At 32.6% G+C, this 18,845-nt stretch overlaps 3 protein-coding genes across 3 annotated transcripts; 1 reads left to right on the forward strand and 2 right to left on the reverse strand.

Annotated features, from left to right (window-relative positions):
* Window positions 1-2,905: 2,905 nt before the first annotated feature.
* LOTGIDRAFT_170608 (hypothetical protein) lies at window positions 2,906-4,046 on the reverse strand (the record flags this gene model as incomplete). Its single annotated transcript, XM_009046432.1, has 3 exons — window positions 2,906-3,039; window positions 3,177-3,252; window positions 3,357-4,046. 3 exons carry the CDS (start codon window positions 4,044-4,046, stop codon window positions 2,906-2,908), a joined length of 900 nt encoding a protein of 299 aa, XP_009044680.1.
* A 5,722-nt stretch (window positions 4,047-9,768) lies between these two features.
* Window positions 9,769-13,990, forward strand: LOTGIDRAFT_135882 (hypothetical protein; the record flags this gene model as incomplete). The annotated part of the gene is made up of 3 exons (XM_009046433.1): window positions 9,769-9,899; window positions 13,300-13,691; window positions 13,734-13,990. Coding segments are annotated over 3 exons (780 nt in total), but the record flags the coding sequence as incomplete, so codon positions are not given.
* Window positions 13,991-16,561: 2,571 nt separating this feature from the next.
* On the reverse strand, window positions 16,562-16,912 carry LOTGIDRAFT_135903 (hypothetical protein; the record flags this gene model as incomplete). The annotated part of the gene is made up of 1 exon (XM_009046434.1): window positions 16,562-16,912. A coding segment is annotated over one exon (351 nt), but the record flags the coding sequence as incomplete, so codon positions are not given.
* Window positions 16,913-18,845: the final 1,933 nt, after the last annotated feature.

Below are 18,845 nucleotides of genomic sequence, written 5' to 3' on the forward strand. Positions count from 1 at the left end.
AAATAATCAAGGACCTAAATACCCGAAAAACACCAATAATCAAAACGTCCTTTACTTAAAGAGCATTCGTCATCAAGTTAGTTAACATGAACCTCTTTCGGTTACAATTTAAAAGAAGTACAACCAAAAAGGCAGGTACCCGAGATCTTTCATTTCCATCTACTCCGAAAATCAGTGGCAGATTAACCTATAACCTATAACTAGGCAGCTGCCTTTCGGCCCATGGAAAATTCGTTCCATAACAAATTATAAACAAACATTAAAAATTAACAAACAGTTAATAAATTTTCGCAGGCCCATCGAAAATTTGGCAGAGCCGATGAGAAATTTCTTCACATGAAACGTACCAAACTGCCCTATTTACATTATTATAAAGATCTCGCAAACTTAGCACCTGAAGGGATGAACAAACAGTTCTACTCTTACTCTTTCATCAATTTATTTGCCATTCTTTAATGTTTCTGTGACCTAGGCTATATAATTTTTTAGTTTATTATCTCCCTTGAAAAAATATTTTCTAACCTAGATAAATGTGTCAGATTAGTGCTGTTCTTCGTAGAGATAGAACCTTTCTCACCTATTTTTGTTTCGTTTCGCTTGATAAAGGGATTAGTCCCGAAACGTAGCTACCTGTACTGTAGATAATTGTATCGACTATTTACCCATCAATTAACCGTTTGCACGTTATCGTGTGTTTTATTTTTTTTTGTTTACTAGTCGATTTTTTATTTAAATACCGGTACCGTTGATATTCATATTCCCTAGATTATTAACAGACGACCCTACTGAGTTGCCTTTTTGTCAGCAGTTGCCAAGACACAAGCTTCTTTACCAGAAGACGATATAGTCCGTGGGCTGGAGGGGTTCACCTGGCACCACCCCCTATATTTTTCTGAAACCTAAAAATATGCTCTCTAATATCCATGTTAAAATTGTATAAACTGGGACTCACTAAAAAAATGTTCAAGATGAAGGTAGGTACTCAAGTATAAAATTGAGACTGATGAACAAAAAATATGCAAAACATTTTTTCAAACTTAACCGATTTGATAAAGAAATGAACCGTTTTATTTGGAATTTAATGATTATTGATTTTGTATCCTTCGGGACATCTTTAGAAAAAGTGTGACGTCATTATGCACAAAAACATCGTTTTTTACCCAAAAATTTTACCCAGAATTTGGAGGTAATCTGAATAGGACTCCATGCGTCCAAATTCTATATTCAGGATGATATCAAATTGAAAAACATCAAGAATTAGCCTTTTTTTACCCCCCCAAAATGAATTTCATCTGATACATCTCATTACAAAAACCTTTAAAATTATATTTAAAATATACTATTATGACGTCACCATAATTAACGTTATTACGAGGATGACGTTAAGTACATAATATAGTATTTCTAACCCTATCAAATACATTCTTTTGATATGTCGCTCGAAGATTGTTCAGGAAATATGAGTTTAAGTGTATATCACCACAAAATTAATATCAGTTAATGTTTGTTATATTATATCACCACCGATCATATCACCACAAAATCAATATCAGTTAATCTGTGTTATATATCACCACTGTATCATATCACCACAAAATTAATATCTAATGTCTAATCACTGTCATCAATACTTAAAAATACATCTTCAGAATCACTATAAATATTGTCTTCAGAATCTTCAACCTCATCTTGACATTTTTCAGCAATATCAGCAACGGTCCTCCTGGGCATTATCTCGCCATCAAACCATTTTGGTTCAAATTTTCCCTTCCTAAATACCCAACCATTATCATTGGTAGGGCATGGAATTACAGGCTTTTGAACATGAGATTGTAACTTGACTCTCTTAATATGCTATCTTAAACACGCTTTAGTTGGCGGGAAACATAAGAGGTCAACATTCTTTGGGGGCACACACTGGCCACCACCACCAAACTTTTCCACTAAGAAATCATACCGTTATTTTATTGATGTATGTTTTAGTATTTCTGTACATAACGCAGGTAAATTTTTCAAGATCTTCAAACAACGCCTCGTCAATCTGCCATTCACTACCAAGACGACAAAAGGGTTTTTGGAAACAAGCCGTCTTCTGAAGTAACTTAATAGGCTTTACCTTACCTATTCCTCTCAAAGCACTGGTCGTATCACATCGGAAAAATGCATGCAAAGCTAATAAGCTTTCGTTAAATTCGTTCGACTGACTGCTAGATAATTTTGATATATTCAGGAGCCTTCTTTTATTTCCATTGCCAATATCTAGTAGGATATCAACTTTCAAATGCGAAGCATAATAAAGTAAAATATAAAATACATCACTGTCCGGGATTCTGATTTGAACATAGTCAAATTTTGTGTTCTTCTGCATATAAACAGTATAAAATTATTCTTGTGTCTGTTTCTTCTTGGCGTAGATGATAGAGATTGTATTGGGCACTTGTTGACTGTTTCAATATCTGTTAAATTAAGTTTGTATGCTTCACCTTCACAAACAACTATAATCAGCTTTTCTTGTATCTTGTGACTAAATTCATTGTCACTCCATATTTGAATAAGTAATTTTATAAGCTGTTGTTTATTGTCATCATTTGTCAAAAATTCTTTCCAATCTTTTAGTCTAGCTGTATTTACTCCTTTAATGAGTCGTTTTTGTTCCGATCCTCTACTGCAGCGCTCTATGCTTTTAATAGACATTGTATTGTACATATCGGCACTAATGACTAATGACATTAGTTTTTCCAGATGATGTCATTCCAAACAACTTTTGTCCAATATGTTTAAATGTTCCAGGAACCTCTCTCATGCAATAGAAAGTAGCATTTTATCATACCATAATTTATTGATGTATGTTTTAGTATTTCTGTACATAATGCAGGTAAATTTTTTTTTTTTTTTTACATATAAACTATTTAATATATAAATGGCGAAATTCAGATAACAATTTTTGTACATTGTAATCACATAATACTGCTTCTACATTCTTTTCATTTCTATCTTTATATAATTCTGTGAGATTAACTACTGATGATGATGGTAACTCTGAAACAAAGGTTTCTAACTGATATGTATTTCTGTATTTCTCTCTAATCCTTCCGTTAATGTTTTATGGCAATGCATGGCTCTGCTGTAGTTTTTCCAAGAAATAACCCCTTTCATAGACCTACTGGGTATAGTACCTGCCTCTAATAGTATTTCAGTCACACCAGACCCTGTCATTTTCTTCCTAATCATCTTTATATAGGCAGACATTAACTGAAAGGAAACAATTAATACAATATGATTCTGATATTCTATTGGGCTGTTCCAGATGATGGGGTATGCTTTCGTGCAAACTCTGAGATCAAACGTTATGATACTTGTGATAACATACTTTTGCCCAACTTCTCTTGAAGCTTCTTCTGAGTACCCGAGTCATTCAGTGAATTTTCAGTAGTAATGTGGTGTACACCTGGATAGTAATCAATTGTCGTATGTCTCTTTGGTTGAACCCCAGTCTCAGAAATAATTTCGCTCCATCCTGAAATAGCTTGTTCATCAGTTCCACACATTAATCGCAATAAACACCATATCTGATTTATTCTATTTGGTTTACAGTAGACCAATTTCTTGTCAATGGGTGTAACAGTTCTTGACTTTTCCATTTTCGGACAATCCCTGTGGTTAACATAGCATGGTGGTAATGCACCATCTAAAATTATTTTTAATGAACGCTCTCCTGATTTGGTAATTGTATGAAGAGTTATTTGTATTTTTTCGGAATCAAACGATCCATCATTATCTTGCATCATAATACCATGAGCAGTATGTATTGACCTACTTCCTGATATATTGTTAACAAATTTGTCAAAATTATCGAAATCAGAGTGCAGAACTGAAGGTAAAGATGTGTCACGTTTTATCTCTGGTGTTAACAAAAAAGACGATTCTTGCAAGGAATTCACTATAGCTGTTTCAAGTTCAAGGGCAAAGCTGTAACTTTCTGAATGCCCTAGTCTGTTCATTAAGGTACTCAATTGGGCACTCCTAAAAAGATTTCTGAAAGCCATACAGATCAAAATATGCTTTGGAACTTTCCACTTTCCCACCCGTAGTTGCTCTGCAAATATCTTGACCAAGGGACCTTATTAATCGTTCGATTTTTTCAGATGTTGTTGCACAATTCTGTCAAGTGAATACTTGGGTACCTACCTTCAACCTGAATTTTTTTTAGTAAGTCCCAGTTTATCCAATGTTAACATGGATATTCTGAAAGAGTATATTTTGAGGTCTCAGAAAAATATAGTTTTGGTCTGTGGTGGGGGTTGGTAGATACCGACCCGCGGCTGTAAGCTCATTCCATCCACACCCTTTTTATTGAGTGATTAACCATAATAAATATCCAATCTGTCGCGACTTTCGGCTTCAGAAGTTATGGATTCAAAAGTTTTCATTGTTAACTTATTTGTCGAATTTGCGTTCTCAACTTGTTGTGAGGCCTAACCTACTGCTACAGTGTAACCAAATTCAGAGTCTTTTGAAAGATTTTTAACAAATTATATGCAATTTAGGGCTTACTCTTTAACTGATAAATAATATACATAAAAATATTTATGCTTAACAGCGTAAGGTAATCATGGCTCAAAATCAGAAGGGCAGGTGGGATAAAGTTCTTAAAAACGTTTGGTGCCAAGAAGGTGAAAGAAGCAGCTAATACAAGCGCAAAAATTACAAATTACAAGATGAATATCCTAATGTAGAGGTAACTCGGGGATATATGTGCATAATGGTGTCGAATGCAACTGCAGAGCGATCTTTTTCATGATTGAAACTAATGAACTGTCCTACTAGGAGCGTGATGTATGAGAATCGATTAAATTGTTTGAGCCTAATGGTGATGAATGCCGATTAGTGCTGATGAGCTGATTGATCTCTTCCTGAAAAAAAGATCGCCTCTGCCGAAAATACGGAAGTAATGCAGAGATCCACCAAGTCAATATTGATAATCGCAATAGTAGTACCATTCAGCAAACAAACAAGTTCTTCACCACTTCAGTTCAAATTCAATATCACATAGTCACGGCCCACCCAATACCATCAGAATTGCCAGCACTTTTTCCGAAAATAGATAAAGTATTAGAACTTCAATTCTTGATTCATAACTGGAAGATAAAGTCAGATGCCAACAAGGTTAAATATGGGTACTGTCTACTCAAGAATTTTCAATGCCGGATAATGAACAGAAAAAAGACTTTCTCAAATAAAGTTATCGTCCTTCCTAATTATACCAGTCAACCTAGTAAATAGGTACGAATAATCCTTGAAAGATCAGGAGGTTTGGCCAAGAACAAGCTACTAGAGTAGGATCCTCGTGCGTAATATTTGTTATCCTTAGCAAATACGACTGTTCCTTAATTGCCCTTATGTGCCACTGTGTTACTATACAACAAAGCACTTTATTATGGTCTTTCTGTCAGTTCCAAAATGAAACAGACATCTTTATGTCTGCCCTTTCGACCTGTTCCAAAGGGGAGACTAAAAATCCAACAGTGTTCGGTGACTTATGCCGAGAGCTCCAGTAAAGTGATCCAGTATAGTGATCGTTTTCCATGTTGGCGCCACTAGTGGTGCGATTTTGCCCAAACAATTTGTCAGAATTAATCTAATCAATTCGATTTTTCTTGGATAATAACCCTCTAAACGTTCTACTAGTGGTTTATGCCTGTGTGCTTCCACAGAACTGCAAGATTTTGAGTCTCAACCTTGGCAGTTGTCCTCCCCATTTCGTCAGTCTGTCCCCTATTTGTACCCCATGTATCGGGAGACTGGAGCCGCCACTGCGGGAAATTGAGAATCCAATGATGTACTACGAATTATGCCGAGGTCTCCAGGAAAGCGATCGTGTTTCTTTTATAATTATTGTATGAAAATAACATGTTTACCGTTTCTATAAATACATTATAGAGATAGATCTATTTTATCTTGAAGAATATAACAAAGACATTTCCTTCCTGCCTTAATAGGTCTATTTAAACATTAGTTTAAGCAGACAACATCTTTAAAAAAACCTTCTATATCTTTCATATACCCTTCGTGATATCCACACATTATGGCTGTTTTCTGAAGGTTGTTTAATGTCGCTGAGTTCTGTCTGAGTAGCAATTCCTTAATGATTTCTTTACACGAAATACCGTGCCCTTCTACAAATATATGGCGAATATGAAAGCAGGATATGAGAAAATTATCTCAGAAAATGAAGTGAGATCTGATAAGGTTCATCAAATATTGACTTTAAGAAACATGAAAAAAGATTGTCATTATCATCAAAGCGGGAAACGTCTTCCAGTCTGTCATTTCATTATAGAAAAACTTGAAGGAGAAATTTCGATCGAAGTTCATGGCATGTTTTTATATTTCCCCATGCAAATTATTATTTCAACAAAAACTGTCTTTTAAAACAGGAAAATAGAAGAAACCCGACAAGATATATCGGAAAGGTTTCCTCGCTGCAATATCCAATACACTATATAGCAGTATGTTCCATTGCCTGTCTGCACCATCTTTTTCCAGCAATACTATGATTGGCAAGATTTTAAATTTGTTCTTCTATAATATCTTGAACGGGTATATATTACTGTTTTTTCGCATTTACCATGTGCCAGTTTCATTGGTTCGATGTCTCAATTTCTACCAAACACGAAGCACATGCTATTTATCTCACCTACAAACACATTCAATTGCAATCATTGACACGCTTGATATAAATATTATTAGAAGTACGTTTACACTAAAATTGTGCAGTCAGTTAGTAATTTGATGTTTGTATTCATGTTTCACTATTTACCTCACCTACAAACTCCTATCACAATCATAAACTCGTTTGATAAATATATTTATAAGTAATGTATACACTACAACTTTGCAGTCATACAAGCCTTTTGTAATGTATATTTATGTAGAATGAATGTGTACTACGTTTTGTAATTTGATGTTTCAATTTGATCTCACCTACAAACACCTTCTATTACAATCATTGACTCGTTTGATAAATATTAATATGTATGTATACACTTAAGTTTGGCAGCCATTCAGTATTTTGATGTTGTATCCATGTTTCACTATCTATCTCACTTACAAACACTTTCTATCACAATCATTGACTCGTCGAATAAATAATAACATAAATAATGCATACACGACAGCTTTGCATTCATACAAGTCTTTTGCAATGTATATATGTCATCTTCACAATGTCAAGCTATTACGAACTTCGTACTTCTATTATACAAGGTTCGTAAAAGTCTTGACATTGTGAAGATATGTATTTGCATTTTTTTAGTATGAATGTGGACTATGTTATGTAAGTTGATGTTTGTATTCATGTTTCAGATATAAACCTGTACAACCTGCCTGCTAATGAGTGTTATGATATAATTCCACTATATTATGAAACATAACACGAACTACAAGATCGATTTGAAGTGATAAAAAATGTTAGGACTGCTACTAACTGTTAATGAAGCCATTAATATGATGGCCAGGAAACTTGCCATGTGGAAAGTAAAAGGTGATTTAATCTTATAATAGATTTCATTGAAGTTGTTCAATCGTTGCTGGAACTTTTATTCCTCCTCATTAAATTTATCTCTTAAAGGCAGCGACTCGTACGTTATCATGTTCGATTTTTGATATTAGACGTGATTTACTTGTTTTCTCTTCCTTAATCTATATAATTATGTCACAGTGTAACAAGTCATTGTTATCCCATACATTAATACAATCTGACCTTTTTTAGTCTCCCATAGCATTCTTGACAGATATTAGACAGCTAGAGTTAAAGAAACTAATCTCTCGTCTTGTGAGATTTTACGATGTTTCATTCCATTTTGCTACTATTACTTGATATTCAATTATAGACAAACAGGAAGTCATGAAATCTCAGTGATATAATTAATGTGTTGGATCAACGGTTAAGTGTGAAAACCTACTCGCTACCTTTTAAATGAATACTGTCTTAGAATGAACATAAAATTGTAGAATTTTTAAATTGGCCAATAAGAGCATATATTCATCAGTAGATATACCTGTCATAAATAACATAACAGAATCCTTATATAATCTGATAAATCCAAAAAACTGAGTAATTATCCATAAATATACAATTAACCATTGAAAAACGCTTAATATTAAGATTAAGCGTTTTTCAATAATTACTTAGTTTCATGAATTTTCCAGATTTTACAGGGAATCTGTTGTAACTTTATGACACTATGAAAGTTCACTGATGAATATATACTCATATTGACCATTCTTGAGAACCTCAATTTCATGTTAATTCTAAGACATAGTATCACTTTAAGATCAAAGAATGCTATCTTACAATCATGTCAACTGAAAATCCGATTTTGAAATGCTTAAAACAAAGCTCACATGTCGTAAATAACATGATATTTCTGTATCTGTTATTTCACCGTTATAAATTATATTTATGATCTGTTACTAAGCCATAAATAACAAATAGCCCTTTAACACCGCCACTAATATTCTATACTATGATTAAGTTATAACATTATAGAATATTTATAGAAAATTAGTAAAAGGAAACAAAAAGTCTAATATAACCTTTTTCCATCGTTCTTATGGAAATTTATCTTCACATCCTATTATTGCGGCATTTAAACGACCTCCAAATGTTTACTTTCCCATCTGATAGAACTCTACTTCAGTATTCCGTAGTGTATTTTAAATCCTGTGCCTGTGAAATTAAAGAAACATAATTATGCCGTAGAAGTTAGACTATTTTTTCACTGCTGACATAACCAGAATTAAACATACATACCTCAAAGCATAACGAACTTAAAAAGTTTACGTAAACATTTTAAATAGTTAAAGGAAAGCATAATTGTAGTTTAAATTTTTCAGAGATTTAAAGGAGACATTGCTCTACATTTTGGTGTATAGTTTTGACAAATTTAAGGGAAAAAAATTTTCGACCTACGAAAATACAAAATGCCCCTTTAAGCCCAAATTGTCGTTATTATGAGACCATCGTAAGATTTAACAGCTGCATGTTATTGTGTAATCTCTGCTCCAACCAATTGCTTGAAGAAGTTTGAAAATTTTGTCCATTTCAAGGGGATAACCCTTAATCGGATCATATGATTGCAGACAGTTTCACTTTAAAACAATATATATTTATTGATTGAATAGCCTTAGAACATTATTACCAATAGTGTACTCTTTCTAGACAACTTTTATTGTCGAATTATCATTACTTAAAGCTATCATGAACTTTATAAAGTATTACCTCTATCAGACATGTTTATTGACAAATCATTATTGCAAGAAGTTGATGTATACATTTATGAAATGTGAAACGCGATATTTAAATCGAAACATTGAAAATAAAAATAATTTATTACACTTATATTTATCGAATTATTGGCAGAACTGCGTAGGAAACTCTTCATGATATTGATATGATATTTTAACATCTTTCCATCCTCTTACTTCTAGAGTAGACCTAAAGGTTTTACTACTAGAATACATCACTTGAACGTTACTTTAAACGTTATGATTTAATTAGTTGCTAATAGTTCTTTCAGTTTTATATTGTTATTTCATTGTGTATGCTTCTCTCTTCTGATGTTGTTATTTCTGATATTTCTGTTATTCAGTTCGTATGTTGATCTCTCCTGATATTGTTATTCCAGTTTGTAAATGCTCTCGTTGTTATTTCAGTTTGTAGGTTGCTCTCATCAAATATTGTTATTTCACGTTGTGTCTTAATTTCTGATATTGTTATTTCAGTTTGTAAGTTTCTCTCTTCTGATATTGTTATTTCAGTTTGTAAGTTGCTCTCATCTGATGTTGTTATTTCAGTTTGTAAGTTGCTCTAATCTGGCATTGTTATTCCACGTTGTGTCCTAAGTTCTTCTGATATTGTTATTCCAGTTTGTACGTTGTTCTCATCTGATATTGTTATTCTAGTTTGTAAGTTGTTCTCATCTGGTATTGTTATTTCAGTTTGTAAGTTGTTCTCATCTGATATTGTTTTTTCAGTTTGTAAGTTGCTCTCATATGATATTGTTATTTTAGTTTGTAAGTTGTTCTCATCTGATATTGTTATTTCAGTTTGTAAGTTGTTCTCATCTAATATTGTTATTCCACTTTGTAAGTTGCTCTCATCTGATATTGTTATTTCAGTTTGTAAGTTGTTCTCATCTGATGATTGTTATTTCAGTTTATATGTTGCTCCCATCTCGACCTATCAATATACAAAATGCCCCTTTTAAGCTAAAATGGTCGTTATTATGAGACCATCGTAAGAATTAACATCTGCATGTTTTTGTGTAATCTCTGCTCCAACCACTTGCTTGAAGAAGATTGAAAAAATTGTCCATTTCAAGTATCAATAGATATTCTTTAATTGGAACTAGAATACACCACTTGGACATTACTATTATAACCTTTAATTAGTAGATAATAGTTCTTTCAATATGACATTGTAACCAATAATATCAACTTCACAATGTCAAACTATTACGAACTTCGTCTTATACCGTTCTTGCAATAACAACCTTTATTGTGTCACGGAAGTTTGTAAAACAGTGAGTAGATTGGATTTAACGTTAAACAGAAAGTGGAGTCTCTTAACAATAAGCCATAACATATACAGATTTTTGTTGAGGACTATGATTAATTGTATTTGGCGGCACACAGTCAAATCAAATCGCTGCATTCCGTGATACAACAATGGGTGGCTATTGTAGTCAAGGTATAAAAGTTCGCAATATGTTGGCATTCTGAAGATGCAATAATACAATGGTGATTATTATGTACAGGTCTGCAATAAAAAAAACCAAGATTCGAAAAGCTGAATTATCATTCAATTTCCACCACACAGTATCATTTTATTACTTCGTAAATTATATCATAAAGTCATGAACCTGATTTAAAGCAATTTTTTTCTAATCATACTCAGAAACGGGAATTTTTTTTTATCTAAGCCAATCAGTAATAATGTTCACAGCTCACCGTGGAAATTTTAGCCTTCAAATCCATGTGTGTCCAGAATTATCCACATTTGAATGTTAAACTGATGACTCGTCATTTTAAGATACTCTGTGATATATAGAAGAGTCATATATAGAAATAGTGAGTAAGATTCCTAGTCTGAAGAATTTGTAATGGAATTATGCGATTTTCTTTTACATGTATTTCTGGTATTTCTGAAAAGCATTTCCATATATTCAGGACTTAAATCAACCGACCCAAAATGACGCATCTGTCCCTTAAAAAAAAAAAAACCTTTTTTGCCACAGTTGATAGCAGAAGTATTCTATGGACCAGGTAAAATAAAAAGGAGTATGTCAGAATTACAGCGAGGGAGGTCTCGGAATGATTGATATAAATGAATTTGTAAAAAGTAAATGCATTTTCTGGTTTAAAAAGATGTTTTTAAATCCTGACCAAGCATGGTTATTAACTTTCAAGTACATTTTATCTTCCTTCACTGTTTCAAACTTGTTGTAAGTAACTATACTTATAATTTAAAGTGTGTATCTCGATTTTATAATATACATTTTAAGACCTGAAACGACATTTTTACTCGATATATTGAAAAAGCTACTAATTCTTAAAGTCAAATAATCTGGTATAATCCATTGATAAACGTGAATGATTCTGATTCAAAAGTTTTTATTGATTTGGGTTTTGTGTATGTTACCGATATGCTCGATATAAGTTAGGATAACTATCAAAAACAGTCTTGTAATATTAGATTCCTAATCGATACGATAAAAATCAATCTTAAGTCACACAAACCTACGGATACTGATACTTTTTTTTTTTACAAAAACCAAGCATTTTAGAATATATAAATACAATATTAAGAAACACTTACAAAAAATCCCTCACAAACATAACAGCGAAAGATGTATATGTATTTAATATCAAACAAAAATATAAATGTCCCTATGGAATTATAAAATGGCAGACTCTCTTTGGTGAAACGTTCTCGGAAGATTTTATATCTAATGTATTCAAAAATATGATATCTGTGTGTAAAAGTACTTAACTTCAAAACTTTCAATATAAATACTGCCACAATATTATCTTCTTAAATGAAAAATTATGTAAGCTAAAACTAAGAAATACAAGTTTATGCTCTTTCTGTAATTCAACAATAGAGACAATTGAACATTTTTTTTATCCTTTGCTCACATACTAATGTGATTTGGCAATATTTACAAACTGTTCTCTTAAATAATGATATTAATGTTAAAATAACCTTTTTAGAGAAACATTTTTGTTTTGTTGATCAAGCTCTTTTCAAAAGCATATATGAATGATTATTTGTGAATAATTGTATTTATAGTGTAAAGTATTATTTGTACAAATGTAAATTAGAATTATCATTGCCAACTGTACATAGCTTCAAACGATACTTACAAAATACAGCTTTTGTTGAAACAAAAGCCTTTGAAACAGATGATACTATCCTTAAAAAATGTAACTTATTCTATGCTATTTTAAGATAATTGAAGAATATTTTCATTTTTTTGTCTTTTTCTATGTTATTTCATTTCGTAAGTTATTTTCGTCTGATATTTTTATTTCAATGTGTAGGATGTTATCTTCTGATATTTCATTCCGTCAGTATTCTGTTCTGATATTGTTATTTTGTAACCTGCAGTTTTATATTGTGAATTTCATTGTGTGTGCTTTTCTCATCTGATGTTGTTATTTCAGGTTTTTGGTTTTTCTCTTCTGATATTTCTGTTACTCAGTTGGTATGTTGATCTCTTCTGCTATTGTAATTCCAGTTTGTAAAAGCTCCCTTCTGAAATTGTTATTCCAATTTGCTCTCTTTTGATATTGTTATTTCAGTTTGTAAGTTGTTCTCATCTGGCATTGTTATTTTACGTTGTGTGTTAATTTCTTTTGATGTTGTTATTTCGTGTTGTGTATTGCTCTCTTCTAATATTGTCATTCCAGTTTGTAAGTTGCTCTCATCCATCTGAATATTGTTATTTCAGTTTGTAAGTTGCTCTCATCTGATTTTGTTATTTAAGTTTGTAAATGCTCTCATCTGATATTGTTATTTCAGTTTTTAAAAGTTCTCTTCTGACATTGTTATTTCAGTTTGTAAGTTGTTCTCTTCTGATATTGTTATTCCAGTTTGTAAGCTGCTCTCGTCCATCTGAATATTGTTACTTCAGTTTGTATGTTCCTCTCATCTGATATTGTTAATTTCTTCCGATATAGTTATTTCAGTTTGTAAATACTCTCATCTGATATTGTTATTTCAGTTTTTAAAAGCTCTCTTCTGATATTGTTATTTCAGTTTGTAAGTTGTTCTCTTCTGATATTGTTATTTCATTTTGTAAGTTGCTCTTATCTGGCATTGTTATTTCACGTTGTGTGTAAATTTCTTCTAATATTGTTATTACAGTTTGTAAGTTTCTCTCTTCTGATATTGTTATTTCAGTTTGTAAGTTGTTCTCTTCTGATATTGTTATTTCATTTTGTACGTTGCTCTCATCTGGCATTGTTATTTCACGTTGTGTGTAAATTTCTTCTAATATTGTTATTACAGTTTGTAAGTTGCTCTCTTCTGATATTGTTATTTCAGTTTGTAAGTTGCTCTCATCTGATGTTGTTATTACAGTTTGTAAGTTGTTCTCTTCTGATATTGTTATTTCAGTTTTTAAGTTGCTCTAATCTGGCATTGTTATTCCACGTTGTGTCCTAAGTTCTTCTGATATTGTTATTTCAGTTTGTAAGTTGTTCTCTTTTGATGTTGTTATTTCAGTTTGTAAGTTGTTCTCTTCTGATATTGTTATTTCATTTTGTAAGTTGCTCTCATCTGGCATTGTTATATCACGTTGTGTGTAAATTTCTTCTGATATTGTTATTACAGTTTGTAAGTTGCTCTCTTCTGATATTGTTATTTCAGTTTGTAAGTTGTTCTCTCTTGATATTGTTATTTCTCGTTGTAATTGATCAGTGACTTATTCAATTTTAATAATTAAGTAAATTTCTTGAAATTCCAAACCTCAATTATAGAGAATACTTCTGAGCAATGTTACTCTGTCAAAAAATTGTATGAGTTCTTACAATAACAAAAATAGCTAAATCATTCTAATGAATAACTAGTTATAGGGTGTTAAAACGATAGCATTGTTATTATTATAAAGATGTGACGAAGCATGCAGTAAGAAGAAAATTGAAATGTCAAAGACCATCCCATATCATCAACACTTAGATATTGATAGGAGTTCATTTACTCCACAGAAAATAAGTTTAGCGAGAAAATTATTGAGATGTGAAATGAAATTAGTTGCTATTTTGTTGTTGAGGATCCATAGTGAGAGAACCATAGCACATGGCCTATTACTTCGCTAATAATCTTCAATACATCGCTAATATTCCATACTAACGTATTTTACAAATATCTTAGAAACGGTCAAATAGGCTTGATTAGTTTTTCTTCGATAAGAAATTCGTTGTGGTATGCCCAAGGCAGGACTTATTTATCAGAAAGAAAACGACAAAAACAACCGAAATTCTAACAATTGACAATGTAATCTTGAACGGATGCTCTTTTTTCCAATTTTTGTGTTTGCATTTTACAACTTTGCGATTGGGTGTTTAATTGATGTACTTTAGCCTCTATCATGCAGTCTCCTTTTGTTGACGTACATCTCGTCGTTGACAGGAGAAGTTTGGGTGTCGGAGACTGATTTTATTTATGTAAGCCACAGTAGTTTAACTTAAACGAAATAGTTCTTTTGGTGTTTCATGTTCAATATTAAACAGCTCAATTCCAGCTGTCCGAATGGAACCTGGTGTCTTACCAACAAACGTCAACAATAACGTGAGGATGTTAACCAGGTGTCGGAATGTAAAAACTGATTTAGATAGCTGAAATTGAGTATTATATTCATCTTGAAGATAAAAATCAGCGTTGTTATGTTATGCCTAATGGCAGCTATACCCATATTCCATATATGTTTTAAGAGCACCTTCACTATCCGTTCGAACAATCATACCTTAGATTCAGTAACAGGATTTTTTTTAGCTTACATAATCAGTAATAGTGTTCACAGCTCATCGTCAAAATTTAAGCCTGCAAAATTTATGTTTATCCATAATTATTCACGTTTGAAAGTTACAAATTCGACTCGAATTTTAGTGAGACTATGCCATATATAGAAAACACATCTATAGAAATAGACAGTGAAATTTCTAGTTTGAGGTATATTTGAAGTGGTCATGCAATTTTCGTGCGTTTTAGTATTGAAGCACAATAAAGACCCAAATCAATTCCTGAAAATGCCGACTGTTCCCCTTTAATATGATTTGAAAATAGGTACTATATCATATACAGACGACTTAGTGTTCTTCGTTGAATATTGCTATTACACAATGTCGTAGGCCTATTAGTTTCCGGCAATCCTATTAGAACAGGTTTGCATCTATAAACTTAGTTCGACAAATCTGACCATGTCAGTTCCTCGGACATGATATACGCATAAGATATTGTCACGGTTAGGACCAGAACAATGGTCATTACTCCGATACTCCGATCCATTTTTTGATGGCTAGTTTTTGAGATTTTTTTATGACAAAAGCCAAATTTGCCCAAACGTTTGGCATCGATACAAAGCTGAACCATTAGTGAATCCACCAATTCATACTTTGCTGTTGGTTTCGAAAGGCGTAATGGAGATAATGGAAAGAAACCCGAGATAAGAGAAGTTGAAAGATTTCACTTAATACAAAGGGAGGTTATCAATAAGACATATAGAATAGCTATTGATTTAGTATAATTGAATTTCTACATGATAATTGAAAATGCTATATTGGAGATGTCAGTTATCTTTCTTATTACTGGGGTTATTTTCAACATTTTCATATCTCATTTTGTCAGTCAGAAAAATTTCATGTAGAATATGATTATGGAATATGATTCTTTACTAGAAAATGGTTCATTTGAACTTTAAAAGAAAACCGTTGTTGATCCTAGGTTGGTCCTGTATGTTTAGCATTTGACTGTTGCTCTATCTTGACCAATTAATATCCAAGTGATATTTGAATGTTAGGTCGGGATATTATTAGCTAACTGGGCAGTAATTGGTATAATCTGGGATGTTATGAGTAAACTGTGATGAAATGGGTAATCTGGGATGTTATGACTATATAACGGGAAATCTGGGATGTAATGGGTAATCTGGGATGTAATGGGTAATCTGGGATGTTATGAGTAAACTGTGACGTAATTGGTAAACTGGGATGTATTAGTTAAACTGGGATGTAATGGGTAAACTGTGTTGTATTGGATAGTCTTGTATTGATGTGATGTAAAAAGGTCTGTGCTGGGTAATCTGGGGTGTAATGGGTAAACTGTGGATGTAATGGGTAATCTGGGATGTTATGAGTAAACTGTGATGTAATGGGTAAACTGGGATGTAATAGATAAACTGGGATGTAATGGGTAAACTGTGTTGTATTGATGTGATGTAAAAAGGTCTGTGCTGGGTAATCTGGGATGTAATTGATAAAAGCTCTAATGGATAGACTAAATTAATGGGTAATGTAGTATCATGGGTAAATGGCCTGTTATTGTTAAACTTGGATGTAATGGGTAATTTTGGATGACATGGGTAATCTGGGATGTAATGGGTAAACTGGGATGTAATGGGTAATTTTGGATACTATGGGTAATCTGGGATGTAATGGGTAAATTGGGTTTTAATGGGTAAGTTTGGATACCATGGGTAATCTGGGATGTAAAGGGTAAACTGGGATGTAATGGGTAATTTTGGATGCCATGGGTAATCTGGGATGTAATGGGTAAACTAGGATGTAATGGGTAATTTTGGATGCCATGGGTAATCTGGGATGTAATGGGTAAACTGGGATGTAGTGGGTGAACTAGGCTGTAATGGGTGAACTAGACTATTGAATGAACCTTGGTGTAATTGGTAAACTGACATGTTATGGGTAATCTGTGAAGGAATTTGTAAACTGTGAAGGAATGGATAATCTTGATTAATGGGTAATGGCTGAGCAGGGACGTGACCTGTTGTGGGTAACCTGTGTAGGAATTTTTTACTGAGATTACTAATGAATAAACTAGACTGTTGGGTAATGGGTTAAAATTAGCGCCATGGGTAATCAAATGATGTGTAAACAGGGATGTGGTAGATAAACCGGGATGTAACAGTGACCGGTTATAGATAAATTAGGCTTAATAGGGTTAATGGGCGATGGGTGAACAGGAGTGCCATGGGTAGACTGGAGTGTAATGGTAACTGGCCCGTTAGTGGCAATTAGACTGTAATGTTTTTAATTGGTAATGGGTACACTGTGATGTCATTGGAAAACTGGGTTGTAATGATTAAACTGGACTAATTGGTTATAGGTAAACAGGGGTAATCTGGCCTGTGATGGGTAAACTTAGATGCAATTGGTAAACTGGTATGATGTCATAATATGGAGAAATACGGCTATTTTTGAATAAGTTAAAAGTAACAATGATTACACTCTCAATTGACGATAATGGAAAATAACATCAACGATTTTAAATTATGCGTCCTTTAGATAATTAGCACCCTTACCCTGGTACCAACTTAAGTTATGTTACATTTTATGGATTCTTGGTATTGAATCGTGCGGTGAAAGTTTCGAGTTTAACATGACTGAATCGTGATGACAAGAGTATAATATCGTTTATATCTCTCTAAACTTTTTTTTATCTCGGTTTGGAAACGTCGATACAATGATCAAAGGGACATTCGGGTTTTTCCTTAGGTCGAAATTTTTTTTTGCTCAAATTTTTGAAAACTAAACATCAAAGTCAAGATAAATCTGCCCTTTCTGAATGTTTTAACTGAAAAAATCCAGCCTTTAATTTTTAAACGCCAAAACTAAAGTAAAATAAACGCCTAAATGGAGAGAAATATGTCTCCTACGTTTTCTAAAGATTTCAACCAATATTATCCAGCCATTGTAAAGCCAACCACCAAAAAATATGTCAAACTGCTTAATTAATAATTAGTACTCTCCGTTTTTAATTAACCCTTTAAAAAAACAAATTCAGTTTGATGAAGTTGATACATAAATGGTATACTTAAGAAATATTTTCATGTATAATTTACGACCTATTCTGATCGTGAAAACTTTTTAAAAAAGCGGAATTCCCCTTTATAAGAAGAATTTCAATAAGAAGACGTCTTTTCATAATGTTTTTTAATAAATGAAACTGTATTGGTTAAAATATATTATGGAATCGTCAATGTGGTCCAATTAACAACGATTAGACCATTCTTCCACAAAATCATTAAAAACACTGGAATACGTGAAAGGAGTGATATCACTCAGAGGGATTGATCTGAACATTATCACATAGTTAAGTGTCTTAATGTAAATAAGCCGTGAACTTTTGCCATACCACCTGAGGGTCCATTCTAAGCTACTTTTCAGAATGAATATCCGACGTATGATTCGGCTGCAATAAAATAGTAGTAGTCAAAGAATACACAAGGTTAATAACAATTAATGTCATATCAGTAAAGATGTTTTTAAAAGGACAGATGCGCCATTTTGAGGGGTTGATTTGAGTCTCTAATTTATGTAAATAGTCTTCAGAAGTACTAGAAATGTACGAAAATCGCATATTCCCTTTAAAATTATAACAAACTAGGAATTTCTATACATCACAGAGTATCTTAAATTGACGAGTCGTCATTTTAACATTCAAACGCGAATAATTCTGGACACACATGGATTTGAAGGCTCAAATTTCAATGGTGAGCTGTGAACATTATTATTGATTGATTATTAATGATGTTACAAAACAA

The sequence above is a fragment of the Lottia gigantea genome (assembly GCF_000327385.1).
Source record: "Lottia gigantea unplaced genomic scaffold LOTGIsca_101, whole genome shotgun sequence".
Lineage (NCBI taxonomy): Eukaryota > Metazoa > Mollusca > Gastropoda > Lottiidae > Lottia > Lottia gigantea.